Below are 18,335 nucleotides of genomic sequence, written 5' to 3' on the forward strand. Positions count from 1 at the left end.
AGGAGGAGCCTGGCGGTGAGTTCAGGGCTATGTGATTCAGGGCCTCCTCGAGTCTGCTGTGGGGTGGGGGCTCACCATGGTCACCTTCTCCTTCCAGGGGCCCCTGGTCCTCCACCAGCCCGACAGCCCGGATGCCACCTCGGCCCTGCGGGGATGGCACAGGGGCAGTGTGGAGCCCACCCTTGCTCCTAGGTCCAGGGCCTAGGGGCAGGGGCCAAGTGGAGAGGAGAGAGGAGTCCCGGGGCCGAGGGACGGGGGCCGAGGGGAGGAGGGGGGTCTGGGGACTGCAGGGGCCCCCGCCCTTGGCCTTGCCCTGGCTGGGCTCTATGGCCCCCTGAAGAGCTGCCCAGAGGCGCTGCAGCCCCGGGACCCGCTTGTCCTCTCCACTCGGCCCCTGCAACAATCCAACCACGGCAAGGTTGCTGAGGAAGCACAGCCTCGTGCCCCAGCTGGTGAACGGTACCTGGGCGAGTGGATCCACACTGGAGACACAGCAGTCATCGGAAAATAGTTTAATTCTGTACAGACAACCACGGGACTGATTACAAAGTGTGGTGCGAACACCAGGGCCCATGAGCACCAGCAGCGTGGCCCACCACCTGCCGGGGCTCCAGAGGCCACGCCCGAAACACCAAATAAATCACAGACGTGACAATTGCGGGAGGAGCATGAATCAGCTGTTCCTTCGGGAGGAGAAAAAGGAAACAACAATCAGAGGCTTTGGAATGCTTTCTCTTCATGTGCCTGGAATGCTGGGCGGGCGGTGACCCGGGGCTCGGAGCCCCACCCTGGCCACACCTGCCATCGCCCACGGGGTCCTCTCGGTGGGGACCCAGGTCCCACGACGGCTCCCAACCTGTGGAGCTGTGTGCGCAGCCACCACCACTGCGGCCTCAGAAGAGGGGCCGGGAGCCCTGGTTCTCAAACTCCGACCAGGCGTCATTCAGCTCCATGAAGATCATCTTAGCGTGCTGCTCGTACGGCTGCCCTGCGGCCTGTGGGTGACAGGCGGTGTAAGTGCCTCTTATAAGCATGCAGGGGCGGGCGGGGCAGGACCTCCCCCTCCCCCCGCCCCTGAAGGCCTCAAGCAGCCGCCTGGCAGCTCTGCTCACCTTGTCGGGGTGCACAGCCAGCACCGCGCGGCGATAGTGCTTCTTCACCTGCTCCGGAGCCACCAGGTCGGCCATGCCCACGGGCGTCCAGCGGCTCTCCCCGTCCCACAGCACTGTGTGCAGCGTGGACAGCAGGGCCCGGATGTTCCGCTCCTTGCCCTCAATCCAGTCCAGGAGCTGCAGGAGACACGGAGCTTGCTGAGCCCTGGGCACCTGCCTGCCCTCCTCCTCTGCACCGCGGAAACTGAGGCACGACGCTGAGGAAGTGCCTGGTCACGTGGGGTGGGCTCAGCCCGGCTCACAGACACTGTCCCACCGCACGCCCTGCCCTCAACTATATAGAGCCCACTCTGGACGACACAGGGCCAGGTGGCCTTCATATTTCAGGGCCTGGGGCCAGAGGGACCCTCGTCTCAGCCAGATGTTCACCGAGGACACAAACCCTGGTTCTGGTGGTGCAACCCCTTGGCCCATCCCAGGCCCCAGACTCAGAGGGAGAAGGGGATGGTCCCTGGTGCCTGTGAAAGGACCCCAAGGTCACAGGCGCATGTGGCCTGCAGAGCTGGGCATCAGCCAAGCCACAGAGCAGGGCGTGTCTCAGGGCCGACACAGTGACAGCCTGACCGCTGCATCCTCACCCACCAGTGAGCGTCCTGGGTTGGGAGGCTCAGTACCCAGAGCAGCCCCCAGGAGACGCCTGCCCTCAACAATCTCTGCAAACACCCCGGGGCACTCACTCCTGTAACGCCCGCCCACCCCGCCCCCACCAGCGCTGAGCCATCTGGGCACGTGGGGAGCAGCACAGCCTGGGGCCTGACTCTGCCCTGCCCCCCTGGCCTCAGGCCACCCTGTCCTCGAGGGCTGCCAGGCCCATCGGCAGTGACAGGTCCCTGTCTGGAGACGCCGGCTCCGTGTGGTACAGCAGATGCTCCAGGGGTGACAGGTCCCTGTCTGGAGACGCCGGCTCCGTAAGGCACAGCAGATGCTCCAGGGGCCATGGGTTGAGGCCTCTGGGCTCCCAGGAAGAGCTGCCCACCCACCCACCTTCAGCTTGAGTGGGTCCGTGTCTTTAGCCAGGTCCTGCTTCCTCATCTCTGCAATGGTCTTTGGCCCTTTCTTGTCAGACCTGGAGGAGAAGCCTTGATTGGACAACAGATCTTCAAAGTCGTTCTCAGAGACTTTTGGCTTTTGAGCTAGAAAAGAACAGAAACTTTTTTTTGTTTGAGACAGGGTCTCCACTCTGTAACCCAGGCCAGAGTGCAATGGCGTGATCTCAGCTCTCTGCAGCCTTTGCCTCCCGGCCTCAAGCAATCCTCTTGCCTCAGCCTCCCAAGTAGCTGGGACCACAGGCATGCACCACCATGCCTGGCTAATTTTTACATTTTTTATAGAGACGAGGTCTCACTGTTGCCCAGGCTGGTCTTGAACTCCTGGGCTCCAGTGATCTGTCCGCCTCAGCCTCCCAAAGTGCTGGGATTATAGGCGTGAGCCACAAAGCCCAGTTAAGAACAGAAACTTTCTGCAGAGACACACAGGCCCAATTCCACCTGCTGCCCCCGGGAACAGGGCTACCATCCTGATGCCTCCAGAGTAAAGAAGAGGGAAGACAAGACAGGGTTGTAAAGGCCACTTGTTAAAAACAGGTCAAGAAGGTGTCACTGGAACAAGAGGGACCCAGAGGCCTGACCCAGAGAGAGACCAGTGGACACACATCGGAAAGCGCGTCGTTCTCTGAGTGGCCTGGCCGTGCCTGTCCCAGGACTGGGCTCTGAGATGAAGAAAACAACACAGGTTCTACCTTTCGCCAGTTCAGGGAGGTCTCTGCAAACTCCACAGCAACAGAGAGTGGGGGACTCACCGAAGCTGGGTGCGCGGACTCCCCGCTCCTCTCGCGCCCCGATCACACTCAAGTTCGAGGCATAGTTAGGCCTTGGCTGTGTGCAGGCTTTGGGGGGCGGCTTGGCCTGAGGGGGCCATGGGGCGCCCTGGGCTGGCGGCCGACTTGTCTGCCAGGAGCTGCTGCCTTTGGGCGTGGTGGCCGTTTTGGGAATGAAGCCCCCAGGAGGGAATCCAGCTGGTGAGCCTGTGGAGACGGAGATCGGAAACTCGGCATCTGGTTGTCCATGAGGGGCAACTACTGTTTCTATAACGCACAGCACCACGTATATTGGAAAATATGCGATTGGAAAATATGCGCTTGCAAAATAGAACACCGATCACTCGAGGCCGTCCAGAGGTGCCAGCTCCACCCACACGTGTGAAGGTCTCCAGGGGCTGGAGCACAGGCCAGGTGCTGGGGCGACGGGAACACTCTGGATGGAGGGCAGACACCAGGACAGGGTAGCTGTGCAGGCAGCACCCCACCCCCAGGACCAAGGCAGACCCGGGGCTTGTCCACGGGGGTTGGGGCAGTGTCCTCACGTCACCCCCACGAGCCAAGGCAGACCCGGGGCTTGTCCACGGGGGTTGGGGCAGTGTCCCCACGTCTGTAGCGTCCTGGAGGGCCACCGCCATCTGTCGCGTGGCCACTGCCTCTCACAGCACATCAAATCAGGGCTGATCCCGTAACTTTTTTTTTTTGAGACGGAGTCTCGCTCTGTCACCCAGGCTGGAGTGCAGTGGTGTGATCTCGGCTCACTGCAAGCTCCACCTCCCGGATTCCCACCATTCTCCTGCCTCAGCCTCCCAAGTAGCTGGGACTACAGGCGCCCACCACCACGCACGGCTAATTTTTTTTGTATTTTTTAGTAGAGGTGGGATTTCACCATGTTAGCCAGGATGGTCTCTATCTCCTGACCTCGTGATCTGCCCACCTCGGCCTCCCAAAGTGCTGGGATTACAGGCGTGAGCCACCGTGCCTGGCCCGATCCTTTAACTTTTTATTTTGGAATAATTAGAATAGCAGGAAGCTGTAAATACCCTGAGCACCTGCGCCCAACATCCCCCAGGGAGGGTGTCTCTCACAACCTCAGAGAAGCACTGAGCCCAGGCAGCCGCGCCACCTACAGATGCACCAGACGTGGCCAGCTGGACTCGTGTGTGTGAGTGCGGGGCCGCGCCACTGACTGCACCACGGATTCCTGTCAGCACCACAGCAATCACGACCTGAATGCTTCACTACAGTTCTGTCATCTTTTTTTGTTTTTTTGGAGACGGGGTCTCACTATGGCTGGTCTCAAACTCCTAGGCTTAAGAGACCCGCTGGCCTCACCTCCCACAGGGCTGGGATAGTAGGTGTGAGCCACCATGCCCAGACTGTCATCTTAGTTATGTTCTAGAAGGGGACCAACAGCTGCAGCCTCTGGACTGGCACTCTTCACTCGGGCTCGGGACATCCGCCACTCCCCCTCCCTGCCGAGGGCCATCTCGTGGTGTGCAGACCGCCTACTGAACCGTTCACCTGTAGGACACCTGGGCTGATGCCACTGTTTGGCTACGACAAACACGTCTTTGAACGCCTGTTACAGACTTGTGTGTGAATGAGTTTCCGTTTCTCTGGGATAAACGTCCCACAGTACCTCAGTAGCTGTGTGTTTAGCTTCGTAGGAAACCCGACCACCTGTTCTCCAGAGCGGCCCTGCCACTTGTCACTCCCCGGGAATGCCTGAGAGACACGGCTCAACCCTGGCAATGCATGAGACACGGCTCGCCCCCCGGGCAATGCGTGAGACACGCGGCTCGTCCCCCGGGCAAGGCGTGAGGCACGCGGCTCATCCCCCCGGCAATGCGTGAGACACGGCTCGCCCCCCGGGCAATGCGTGAGACACGCGGCTCGTCCCCCCAGCAAGGCGTGAGGCACGCGGCTCGCCCCCCGGGCAATGCGAGGCACACGGCTCGCCCCCCGGGGAATGCGTGAGGCACGCAGCTCGTCCCCCGGGGAATGCGTGAGGCACGCGGCTCGTCCCCCCAGCAAGGCGTGAGGCACGCGGCTCGCCCCCCGGGCAATGCGAGGCACGCGGCTCGCCCCCCGGGGAATGCGTGAGGCACGCGGCTCGCCCCCCCCCCCGGGGCAATGCGTGAGGCACGCAGCTCGTCCCCCGGGGAATGCGTGAGGCACGCAGCTTGTTCCCCGGGGAATGCGTGAGGCACGCGGCTCGTCCCCCCAGCAAGGCGTGAGGCACGCGGCTCGCCCCCCGGGCAATGCGAGGCACGCGGCTCGCCCCCCGGGGAATGCGTGAGGCACGCGGCTCGCCCCCCCCCCGGGGCAATGCGTGAGGCACGCAGCTCGTCCCCCTGGCAAGGCATGAGGCACGCGGCTCGTGCCCCCCGGCAAGGCGTGAGGCACGCGGCTCGTGCCCCCCGGCAAGGCGTGAGGCACGCGGCTCGTCCCCCCGGGCAATGCGAGGCACACGGCTCGCCCCCCGGGGAATGCAAGAGGCACGCGCTCCAGCCTCCTCCGCGCCAGCATTCAGTGATGCTGGGTGTCTCGGCCTGTGCTTCCCGGCCATCGGATGTCGATGTGCTGGAGGTCTCTTCGTGTCTCTTGCCCATTTTTTTTTTGAGACAGAGTCTTGCTCTGTCGCCCAGGCTGGAGTGCAAGATCTCGGCTGACGCAACCTCCACCTCCCAGGTTCCAGCAATTCTCCTGCCTCAACCTCCCGAGTAGCTGGGATTACAGGCATGCGCCACCACGTCCAGCTAATTTTTGTATTTTTAGTAGAGACAGGGTTTCTTCATGTTGGTCAGGCTGGTCTCGAACTCCCAACCTCAGGTGATCCACCCGCCTCAGCCTCCCAAAGTGCTGGGATTACAGGCATGAGCCACCATGCCCGGCCGTCTCTTGCCCATTTTCTAACTGGATTGCTTTCAGTTTGTTTTTGACTGTATTTTTATATTCTGTAGATGAGTCCTTTGTCAAATAGGTGGTTTGGAAATATCTTCTCCCAGTCCGCAGCTCAGATGCTCAGAGCTCTGAAGTTGGCTCCACCTGTCCTTTTATGGGTGTGGTTTGGGTGGCGAGTCTACGAACTCTGCCCAGCCCCAGGCCACAAAGGTTTTCACCTAAAGGCCCTGCATTCTGATGAGCTGTTCTGTAGAACGCGGGCTTAGGGCTTTGCCTACCGCTGCCCAGGTGCTCCAGACCATCTGATGAACGGGTTTTCTGCCTGTCAAAGCTCCACTGGTCTCTCTTGTGTGGCCTATTTCTGAGTCCTCTCTTCTCTCCACAGACGTGTCTGTCTGCCATCGCTGCAATGTTGATTTGTGGCTTCAGAGTAAGCCTCAAAGCCGGGAAGAGTGACTTCTCCCATGTCATTTTTCCATTACAAAAATATTCCAGGCATGGCTCGGTGCAGTGGCTCACACCTGTAATCCCAGCACTTTGGGAGGCCGAGGCAGGCAGATCACGAGGTCAGGAGATCAAGACCATCCTGACTAACACGGTGAAACCCCATCTCTACTAAAAATACAAAAAATTAGCTGGGCGTGGTGGCGGGCGCCTGTAGTCCCAGCTACTCAGGAGGCTGAGGCAGGAGAATGGCGTGAACCCGGTAAGGGAACTTGCAGTGAGCAGAGATCAGGCCACTGCACTCCAGCCTGGGCGACAGAGCGAGGCTCCATCTCAAAAAAATAAACTATTCCAGGCATCTAGTCCATCTGTCTTTCAAATACACTGTACAGTAAGCTCATTTGTATCTAGGAAAATCCCTGCTGAGGCGTTGGCAGGAACTGCGTTAGGCTACAGATGCACACAGGAGAACGGCCACCTTACTCGGGAGCCTCCAGGCCGTGAGTGCAGCGTCCGTCCCTTCACTCGCATCTCCTCTGGTCTCTTTCGCCACGGTTGGTTTTGTAGTCCCACCACACAAGCCCTAGACATGTCTGGTCGGATTTATACCTAAATGTTTATTTTTTCTAAAAAACATAAGGTGATTGTAAATGGTACTGTTTTGAATGTTGGCTTCCTTGTATAATTGCAAGTAAACAGAAATAGGACACATTTTTGTGTGTTGACCTGGTATCCTGCGACCTTACTGAACTCATAGTTCTAAAAGATCTTTGTAGATTGCTTCAGAGTCCCTGTGCAGACAATCGTGTCATCTGCAGACAGGAGTAATTTTATTTCTCTCTTTGTAGTGCGTGTAACTTTGACCTCCTTTTCTTGCCAAATGGCAGCAGCTGGGACTTCCGACAAGTAGAAGTGGAGAAAAGACACTCCTGCCCTGTTCCTGATTTTAGGAGGATGGTTAAAAATGATATTGGCTTGGCCAGGCAGAGTGGCTCATACCTGTAATCCCAGCACTTTGGGAGGTCACCTGAGGTCAGGAGTTTGAGACCAGCCTGGCCAACATGGTGAAACCCTGTCTCTACTAAAAATACAAAAATTAGCTGGGCGTGGTGGTGCACGCCTGTAATCCCAGCTACTCGGGAGGCTGAGGCAGGAGAATTGCTTGAAACTGGGAGGCGGAGGTTGCAGTGAGCCGAGATTATGCTGCTGCACTCCGGCCAGAGCAATAGAGCAAGACTCTTGTCTCAAAACAAACAAACAAACAAAAGATGTTGGCTGCAGGTTTCTTGAGACAGGGTCTTGCTCGGCTGCCCAGTCTGGAGTGCAGTGATGCAATAATAGGTCAGTCCAGCCTTGACCTCCTGGGCTCAAGCGATCCAAGTGATCTTCCCACCTCAGCTTGCCGAGTAGCTGGGACCACACCTGCTCACCACCACAGCTGCTCACACCTGCTTACCACCACAGCTGCTCACACCTGCTCACCACACCTGCTCACCACAGCTGCTCACACCTGCTCACAGCTACTCACACCTGCTCACCACAGCTGCTCACACCTGCTCACACCTGCTCACCACAGCTGCTCACACCTGCTCACCGCCACAGCTGCTCACACCTGCTCACCGCCACAGCTGCTCACACCTGCTCACACCTGCTCACAGCTGCTCACACCTCACCACAGCTGCTCACACCTCACCACAGCTGCTCACACCTGCTCACCACCCCAGGTGCTCACACCTGCTCACCACAGCTGCTCACACCTGCTCACACCTCACCACCCCAGGTGCTCACACCTGCTCACACCTGCTCACACCTGCTCACAGCTGCTCACCACAGCTGACCACAGCTGCTCACACCTGCTCACCACAGCTGCTCACACCTGCTCACACCTCACCACAGCTGCTCACACCTCACACCTGCTCACACCTGCTCACCACCCCAGGTGCTCACACCTGCTCACACCTGCTCACCACACCTCATCACAGCTGCTCACACCTGCTCACCACCCCAGGTGCTCACACCTGCTCACCACCACAGCTGCTCACAGCTGCTCAAACCTGCTCACACCTCACCACAGCTGCTCACCACAGATGCTCACACCTCACCACCACAGCTACTAACACCTGCTCACCACAGCTGCTCACACCTGCTCACCACAGCTGCTCACCACAGCTGACAGCTGCTCACACCTGCTCACAGCTGCTCACACCTGCTCACCACAGCTGCTCACACCTCACCACAGCTGCTCACACCTCACACCTGCTCACCACAGCTGCTCACACCTCACAGCTGCTCACACCTGCTCACACCTGACCACCACAGCTGCTCACCACAGATGCTCACACCTCACCACCACAGCTGCTCACACCTGCTCACCACTGCTGCTCACCACAGCTGACCACAGCTGCTCACACCTGCTCACCACAGCTGCTCACACCTGCTCACACCTCACCACAGCTGCTCACACACCTGCTTACCACCACAGCTGCTTACACCTGCTCACCACAGCTGCTCACACCTGCTCACACCTCACCACAGCTGCTCACACCTGCTCACAGCTGCTCACTACACCTGCTCACCACAGCTGCTCACACCTGCTCACCACCACAGCTGCTCACACCTGCTCACACCTGCTCACCACCACAGCTGACTAATTCTTACAGGGGTCTCACTATATTGCTCAAGCTGGTTTCAAACTCCTGGGTTCAGGAAATCCTCCCACGGCCTCCCAGAGCACTGGGGTTATGGTGTGAGCCACTCTGCCTGGCCTGGCTGTGGGTCTCTAGACATGCTTGTTACCAAGCTGACGACGTTCTGCTCATGACTGTCTCTCTGACAGTGCTGCCATAAAAGGTGCTGACTTTCTGAATTTTGTTAAACGCCTTTTCTGCCTTGTTGATGTGACCACATGGCTCTTCAGCCAGTTAATATATCAGATTAGTGCAAAAGTAATTACGGTTTTTGCTATTACTTTCAATGGCAAAACCACAATTACTTTCACAGCAACCTAAATAGATTTTGTTAACAGTTCTGAAATGTCAGCCTTGGATTCCTGGAATAAATCTTACTTGATCTTGGTGTAGAATTCTCTTTATATACTGATAAATTCTATTTGCTGAAGTTTGGTTGAGGATCTGTGTGTATATTCATGGGGAATATAGGCCCAGTTTCCCTTTCTGGTGCTGTTTCTGTCTGATTTTGGTATCAGGGTGATAGTATGAGCTTCATAAAATCAATTAGAAAGTGCTCCCTCTCTCCTGCTTCCTGTGAGAGGGTGGAATTGGCATTCTCTTTCAACATTCGGTGAAATTCTCCAGTGGCCCAGGTGGGTCCGCAGGTTTCCTTTTTGGGAAGTTTTTAATTATGAATTTATTTTCTTTGTATTTATAGAATTTTTCAAAGGATCTACTTGATATTGGGTAAGTTGTGGCAGGAACTGGTTTTGAGGAATTTGTCAATTTCACGTAAGTAGTCAAGCATACTGCACAGAGGCGCCTGTACCCGTGACCCTTGTAGAGCCTGCGGGGTCTGCAGTGGTGCCTCCTGCACCATCCCCCATATCGATGACCTGGGTCACTCTTCCCAGCAGTCCTGGGAGAGGTCTGTGGGCTTCAGAACTGGCCTCTGTCCCTGTGTTCCACTGCACTGCCCGTGGCTCCTCATTCTTTCTTTCCTTCCGCTTGCTGTAGGCTTATTTCGCTCCCTTTTTTTTCCCCCAAATGTCTTATGCAGAGAGCTCAGGTTACTGCTGGGGCATTCCAGCTTTTCCACAGCAAGCGCCCAGGGCTGCGGGTGTCTCTGCACTGCCTGGTGGGGCCCTGGGCTTTCCTAGGCTGCACTTGCATCTTCACTCAGCTCCACGCATCGTCTCCCTTGAGACCTCCTCTCTGGCCCAGGTGTCGTTTGAAAATGTGCTGTTTTGTTCCCAAGTGTGAAGGTTCTTCCATTCTATTTCACTGTGGTCAGACAGCATGCTGCAGAATCCTAGTTCTCTGAGGACAGGGCCTGTGTGGAGGAGGCTCCCACAGTGCATGGAAAGGTCCGTGCCTGCAGCTGGTGGGCCCTGGTGGCTGGTGCCTCTGCCCTTCTACATCCTTGCAGCCTTCGGTACAGCTGCTCCGTCATGTGTTGGGACAGCAGTGCTGACGTCGCCAGCTATGATTTGGGTTTGTCTATTTTTTCCTTCAGTTGTATCAGCTTTGCTTTGTTCAGAATTGCTGTCTTCCTAGAAGGCAGGATGGTTTCAGGCCGCCCACCAAGCCAGCAGGCGGAGGGTTGGGGCTGTGTCTAGGACACAGACGGCGGGGATCCCTGGGAGTCCACTCCTTCTGCTCCAGTGCCGGCTGCCCAGGGCAGTCAAGGCACATGCAGGTCTCCTCCCGAGGGCACGGCCCCCGCAACCCCACTGTGCTCTCAGACAACACAAGACAGAGGCCACAAAGGGAAAGAAAAAACCACACTGACAGAAACGCTCATGGATGTCCTCAAGACACAGTAAATCCCCAAAATCACCTGAAACATAAAAAGAACATTCAAAGACGAAAAAACTCTTGGGACTTCATGACAGAACAGAAGGCACTTCAGATGCGAGCTCGTGAGAGCAGAGTGAGGACTCGAAGCCAGCCTGGGAGAGAGGGAGGACTCAAAGCCAGCCCTAAAGATCCAACGCCGACACCTGCTCGCAAGAATTTGAGGCACTCAGGGAAGGACAGGAGAAACGATGAGGAGACGGGAAATGCTCCCGGAGCTGAGCAGGAGCAGACGCCATAGCCTGGGGCTGCATGCTGGAGCATCCGGGGGTCACCGGCACCAATAAGCATCCCAAGGTGGAGCCACTTCCCACCCAGCATTCCACCCGACGGCCAGGCAAGTGCACGGGAGGCCCCTTCAGATGATCATCCCCCCGCCGCCGACGCTCCTTCTGAGAAGCCACAGGGACCCCAGGGGGATGCATTTTGGGAGTGAACTCAGAGACCCAGGGGCATCAGGTCAGCCCAAGGAGACTCGAAGCCACAGCGCCTGGGCCGGGCCTGAGGCAGACGCAGGACCGGAGACTCAGACCACAGCGCCCGGGCCGGGCCTGAGGCAGACGTGGGACTGGAGAGGGTGGGCTCGGTTCTTGTGGCCAACAGCCAGCACGCTCCGAGCACAGCCTTGGGGACTAAGCAGAGCCCAGCTATACCCCACTTCCATGCAGAGACCCTGCTTCCCCAATGGCCCCCATGGCCCTGAGGGCAGGATGGATCACACACCACAATGCCGGTGGGGGCTGGCAGCAGCGCCAGTGTCAGCAACTCCCGGTTTTAGCTTGCCAGTTGGCAGTCGCCTGGAACAGGTGCAGACACGCTGTCCCCTTGGGCTCACTGTGCTCTGGGCTTGGGGGTCTTAGTGAACAGAGGCAAAGACTTCACTTTGGGCAGCTCAGAGTCAGACAGACAAGAATAAACCTCCTACAAGGAAACAGCTTCCACACCCCCAAAGTGCCCTCCACGTTACCTTGGAGGCCGGAGCTGAGGTCGCCAAGGTCAGCAAATGGGTCCGGGTTCTGAGACTTGGTCCAGCTGGCCTGAGAGCCACAAGGGGCCGGCTGACCTCCAGGAGAGAAGAGGAGGCCTGGAGAAGGGGCACAGGGCATTAGAACAAGCACCATCTGAAGCAAAACACATCCTCCTGGGACCTCCGATGGCGCCTCCTTACGATGTGACAGCCTCACTCCTGCCTGAGAGCTGGCACCTGCATGGCTTGTGTGCACGAGACCAGCCAGGACAGAGGCGTGTGTGGCGGACGCTGCCTCCATGCCCCATGCTGCTCCTCAGGGAAAACAGCTTCACAGCTCACACCCAGAACCAAACCATGCTCATATCATTATGATTATGATTCTGCAATACCACTTTCTGGAATCTATCTAAAATGTGAATGTTCTTCATGATACTCTTTATAATAGCATACATTTGAGAATATCCTAAGTATAAAATCATAAAATACAGGCTGGGCAACATAGAAATACCCTGTCTCTACAAAAAATAAAAAAATCATCCAGGCACGGTGGTACATGCATGTGGTCCCAGCTACCCAGGGGGGCTGCGGTGGGAGGATCGCTCGAGCCCAGGGGTTGACGGCTGCAGTGAGCCGAGATGATGCCACTGCACTCAGCCCCAGTGACAGAATGAGACTCTGTCTCAAAAAAAAAAAAAAAAAAAACCGTGGTAGAGCTACTTGATAGAGTGCCATGCAGTCATTAAAACCAGGCTCTTCATGTATAAAGAGCCCTCGTGGATCTATTCGAGGAAAAAGATGAATTCCTGAGGACAAAAAATAAGCAAAGAACATTAAATGATTCTCAAAAGAAATACACGTAACCAAAACCACTCAAACTAAGAGTCAACCTCATTCATAAGAAAGAAATCAAACTGGCGAGACACCTTCACAGTGATCATCCAACCAGGGGACAAACCGGAGACGGCAGTTGCCCCTGGGCAAAGACGTCCTGAAGCGCACTTGAGGGGACAGGCACCCAGGCCCTGGCGCACCTCACACTGTGCACTCGGGGGGACGGGCACCCAGGCCCTGGCACATCATGCACTGTGCCTCCCGGAGCTCTGCATACAGTGTGTGTTCCACCTGCTGGGGGCTGTGTCAACTCTGTCCGGCACCATTTTCTGCACGCCATGCGCACTCTGTGTCCCTGTGCCCCATTTTGGGAACTGTAATGATATTTCAAACTTCTTCATGATTGCATCTGCTTTGGTGATGTGTGTCCCATGAGCTGATGCTGCTGCTCTAATTGTTTTGGGGTGCCATGGACTGTGCCCATAGAAGACGGTGAGCTTAACTGACAACGCACTGTGGCTGCTCCACAGACCAGCCGCTCCCCGTCTCGCTCCTTCTCAAGCCTCCCTATTCCCCGAGACACAACCTTACTGAAATCACTCCAATTCAGAACCTACAACGGCCTATAAGCATTCAAGTGAACACAAGAGTTGCAAGTGTCTCACTTGAAATCAAAAGCTAGGAACGACTGAGCTTAGTGAGCAAGGCACGCCAAAAGCAGAGCAACGCCGGGTGCAGTAGCTCATGCCTGTGTTCCCAGCACAGTGGGCAGCTGAGGAAGGAGGGTGCTTGAGCCCAGGAGTTCAAGGTCGGCCTGGACAACACGGACCCCATCTCTACAAAAAATAAATTTAAAAAATTAGATGGGCATGGTGATGAGCGCCTGTAGTCCCAGCTACCCGGGAGGCTGAGGTGGGAGGATCCCTTGAGCCCAGGAGGTTGAGGCTGCAGTGAGCCATGATCGTGCCACTGCACTCCAGCCACAGCAAGAGCAAGACCCTGTCTCTAAAAAAAAGAAAGCCGAGATAAGCTACAAGCTAGGCCTCTTGCACCAGCAAGCCAAATTGTGAATGCAAAGGAGAAGTTCCTGAAGAAAATGAGAATGCCACTCCAGTGAACACACGAATGATAAGAACACAAACCAGCCCCATGGCCGATACAGAGGAAGTTCGGGTGATCTGGAGAGAAGGTCGGACCAGCCCCATTGCTGGTACAGAGGAAGTTCGGGCGATCTGGAGAGAAGGTCAAACTAGCCACAACATCCCCCTAAGCCAAAGTCTAATCCAGAGCAAGGTCTCAACTCTTTCAATTCTATGAAGGTGGAAAGAGGTGAAGACGCTGCAGAAGAAAAGTGAAGCCAGCAGGGGCTGAGGCTGAAGGAAAGACGCCGTCTCTGCAACATAGAAGTGCAAGGTGAAGCAGCAAGCGCTGACGGGGAAGCTGCAGTAAGTCATCTGCTAAGATGCAGCTGAGACCACTGATGAAGGGGCTGCGCCCGCCAGACTCTCCACGCAGACGAGACGGCCTAAGTCATCCGTTAAGATCCAGCTGAGACCACTGATGAAGGGCTGCACCCGCCAGACTCTCCACGCAGACGAGACAGCCTAAGTCATCCGCTAAGATCCGGCTGAGACCACTGATGAAGGGCTGCACCCGCCAGACTCTCCACGCAGATATAAGACGGCCTAAGTCATCCGCTAAGATCTGGCTGAGACCACTGATGAAGGGCTGCACCCGCCAGACTCTCCATGCAGACATAAGACGGCCTAAGTCATCCGCTAAGATCCGGCTGAGATCACTGATGATCTCACGCCTGTAATCCCAGCACTTTGGGAGGCCGAGGCGGGCGGATCACGAGGTCAGGAGATCGAGACCATCCTGGCTAACACAGTGAAACCCCATGTCTAGGGGTTTCAAAAAATTAGCCAGGCGTGGTGGCAGGTGCCTGTAGTCCCAGCTACTTGGGAGGCTGAGGCAGGAGAATGGCGTCAACCCAGGAGGCAGAGCTTGCAGTGAGCCAAGATCACACCACTGCACTCCAGCCTGGGCGACAAAGAGAGACTCTGTCTCAAAAAAAAAAAAAAAAAAGATTCTAAATTGACTCGGCTTGTGCCATAGAAATGGCACAGCAAAGCCTGGATGGCAACCATCTGTGTACAGCATGGTTTACGGAATATTTTAAGTCCACTGTTGAGATCTACAGCTCAGAAAAAAGATTCCTTTCAAAATATGACTGTTCGCTGACAATACGGACAATGCAGCTGGTCACCCAAAAGCTCTGACAGAGATGTACGCAGACAGTCATGCTGCTTTCATGCGTGCTAACACAACATCTGTTCTGCAGCCCTTGGATCAAGGAGTCGTGTCGACTTCCAAGCCTCCCTATTTAAGAAACACATTTCTAAGGCTATAGCGGCCAGATTCCTCTGATGGATCTGGGCAAAGTTCACTGACAACCTTCTGGTAAGGATTCACCATTCTAGATGCCATTAAGGACATTCACGATTCACAGGAGGAGGTTAAAACAGCAACATGAACAGGCGTTTGGGAGAAGCTGATCTCAACCCTCAAGGATGACTTTGAGAAGCTGAAGACTTCAGTGCAGGAAGTCTCTGCAGATGTGGTGGAAACAGCAAGAGAACTAGAATTAGAAGTGGAGCCTGCAGATGGGACCGAATTACTGCAATCTCAGGCTGAAACCTGAACTGATGAGGAGTTGCTTCTTATGGATGAGCAAAGAAAGTAGTTTACTGAGATGGAATCTAGTCCTGGTGAAGATGCTGTGAACACTGAAATGAGGCCAAGGGTTTAGAATATTCCTTAAACTTAGTTGACACAGCAGTGGCAGGTTTGGGAGGACGGAAGAAGCTCCATGTGGGTAAATGCTATCCAAGAGCACTGCGTGCCATAGGGAACCTTTCGTGAAAGGGAGAGACAATCACGTGGCAAACTTCATCGTCTTATTTTCAGAAACACCACAGCCACCCCAGCCTTCAGGAATCAGCACCCTGATCAGTCAGCAGCCATCCACATTGAGGCAAGACCCCCACCAGCAAGATCAGGATCGTTAGCATTTTTTAGCAATGAAGTATTTCTAAATCAAGGTAACTATATTTATTTTTTAGACATAATGCTATTGCACACTTAACAGATTATGCCAGGCCGTGGTGGCTCACACCTGTAATCCCAGCACTTTGGGAGGCCGAGGCAGGTGGATCACAAGGTCAGGAGTTCGAGACCAGCCCGACCAACATAGTGAAACCTCGTCTCTACTAAAAATACAAAAATTAGTTGGGCATGGTGGCAGGTGCCTGTAATCCCAGCTACTCAGGAGGCTGAGGCAGGAGAATCACTTGAACCCAGGACGTGGAGGTTGCAGTGAGCCGAGATTGCACCATTGCGCTCCACAGCCTGTGAAACAGAACAAGACTCCATCTCCCAAACAAACAAACAAAAAACCAGACTACAGTATAATGTAAATATAACTTTTAGCTGGGTGCAGTGGCTCACGCCTGTAATCCCAGCACCCTGAGAGGCTGAGGTGCATGGATCGCCTAAGCCCGGGAGTTCTAGACCAGCCTGAGCAACATGGCAAAACTTTGTCTCCACAAAAAAATTTTAAAACTTAGCTGGGCATGGTGCCACATGCCTGTAGTCCCAGTTATTCAGGAGGCTGGGGTGGGAGGATCGCTTGAGCCCAGGAGGTCAATGCTGAAGTGAGTAGAGATTGCGCCACTATGCTCCAGCCCGGGTGACAGAGCAAGACCCTGTCTCAAAAACAAAAACAAAAACAAAACCCCACACAAAAAACCCCCGTAACTCTTTTTTTTTTTTTTTAATTTTTTTTTTTTTATTGATCATTCTTGGGTGTTTCTCACAGAGGGGGATTTGGCAGGGTCACAGGACAATAGTGGAGGGAAGGTCAGCAGATAAACATGTAAACAAAGGTCTCTGGTTTTCCTAGGCAGAGGACCCTGCGGCCTTCCGCAGTGTTTGTGTCCCTGGGTACTTGAGATTAGGGAGTGGTGATGACTCTTAACGAGCATGCTGCCTTCAAGCATCTGTTTAACAAAGCACATCTTGCACCGCCCTTAATCCATTTAACCCCGAGTGGACACAGCACATGTTTCAGAGAGCACAGGGTTGGGGGTAAGGTCACAGATCAACAGGATCCCAAGGCAGAAGAATTTTTCTTAGTACAGAACAAAATGAAAAGTCTCCCATGTCTACCTCCTTCTACACAAACATGGCAACCATCCAATTTCTCAATCTTTTCCCCACCTCTCCCCCCTTTCTACTCCACAAAACCGCCATTGTCATCATGGCCCGCTCTCAATGAGCTGTTGGGTACACATCCCAGACACGGTGGTGGCCGGGCAGAGGGGCTCCTCACCTCCCAGTAGGGGCGGCCGGGCAGAGGCGCCCCCCACCATCCGGACGGGGCAGCTGGCCGGGCGGGGGGCTGACCCCCCCTACCTCCCTCCTGGACGGGGTGGCTGGCCGGGCAGAGGGGCTCCTCACTTCCCAGTAGGGGCGGCCGGGCAGAGGCGCCCCTCACCTCCCGGACGGGGAGGCTGGCCGGGCAGGGGGCTGACCCCCCAACCTCCCTCCCGGACGGGGCGGCTGGCCGGGCAGAGGGGCTCCTCACTTCCCAGAAAACCCCCGTAACTCTTATGCTTACTGGGAAAACAAAATCTGACTGGCTTTCTAGGGGTGTTCGCTTTGACTGTGGTCTGGAAGCAAACCCGCGACATCGCTGAGGCCGGCCCGAGACGCAGCTGCAGCATACGCATCTGCACTACCAGAGATGCCGCGGGAGGGCCGGCTCCAGGGTGACGGGAAGGACAGACGCTCACAAACACGACTGCTGTACGTGACCCCCTTCCTGACAGGGCACTGGACGCTCACAAACACGGACTGCTGTACGTGACCCCCTTCCTGACAGGGCACGGGGCGTCGGCCGCAACACCGAGACAAGACCCGTGGGGTCGGCCTCACTCACAAACCCCTTCAGGAGGGAAGAGCCACGGGGCGCTACAGGCAGAACCAGCACGTGGTCCACAGAGTGTGGGGCATGAAATCGCATCACAAACGCAGACGCCCTGCCGGGTGGGAGAAGGACCCTTCGGGGGTGCTGCTGATGCTCAGGAGCCGCTGCAGCTCCGGGACGCCAAGTCTGTGTCCCCACGTACCCCAGGCACACCAGGTGAGTGAGGCCGCTGCAGTCATACCACAGCCTTGTGTGCGGAGCCCGCACCACCAAGCACGCCCCAGCCCTTCCTTCCTTCTCTGCGCAGAGGGCCCTGTTACAGGTACGTGTGAAATAGAGACGGGCCACAGCAGCTGCACGTCCTGGGAGCCCTGTCCTTGGTGGGTGGTGGCCATACCTTCCGTGGCTGGCGTGGGGGCCACTGCTGACGCTGCACTCTCGGTCCAGGCAACCCATCCTCCCAGCAGGTCTGGGTTGCTGGACGAGGCTGTCATCTTGCTGGGCTCTCCTGGCAGATCCCCTGGGAAGAAGGAACCAGAAGAGAGCACAGTTTGGTGTCTCAGCAGCAGGCAAATGTGGCGGGGCGCCAGGCTGTGCTCAGGGCCCTAGGAGCCGACACCTCTTGCACCCAGGCTGAGCTGAGGCTGGGCTGACGGCCTCTCTCTTCCTGACGGGTCCT

General features: G+C 56.1%; 1 protein-coding gene across 11 annotated transcripts in view; it reads right to left on the reverse strand.

Annotated features, from left to right (window-relative positions):
• Positions 1-497: 497 nt before the first annotated feature.
• The window catches only part of GAK (cyclin G associated kinase), a 90,611-nt gene continuing 72,773 nt past the window's right edge, over positions 498-18,335 (reverse strand). For 6 of the 11 annotated variants that reach the window (XM_055384268.1, XM_055384273.2, XM_055384269.2 and 3 more), the window contains 6 exons: positions 18,054-18,176; positions 11,833-11,949; positions 2,971-3,195; positions 2,157-2,305; positions 1,113-1,289; positions 498-995 (listed from right to left, as the gene is read on the reverse strand). In XM_055384268.1, coding sequence (XP_055240243.1) covers positions 894-995; positions 1,113-1,289; positions 2,157-2,305; positions 2,971-3,195; positions 11,833-11,949; positions 18,054-18,176 — 893 coding nt within the window. In that variant the 3' untranslated portion in view covers positions 498-893. Of the gene's footprint in view, positions 996-1,112; positions 1,290-2,156; positions 2,306-2,642; positions 3,196-11,832; positions 11,950-18,053; positions 18,177-18,335 lie in introns of those variants that run through there. The other 5 variants (XM_055384271.2, XM_055384270.2, XM_055384275.2 and 2 more) reach the window with 2 other exon arrangements.

The sequence above is a fragment of the Gorilla gorilla genome, chromosome 3 (assembly GCF_029281585.2).
Source record: "Gorilla gorilla gorilla isolate KB3781 chromosome 3, NHGRI_mGorGor1-v2.1_pri, whole genome shotgun sequence".
Classification (NCBI taxonomy): Eukaryota; Metazoa; Chordata; class Mammalia; order Primates; family Hominidae; genus Gorilla; species Gorilla gorilla.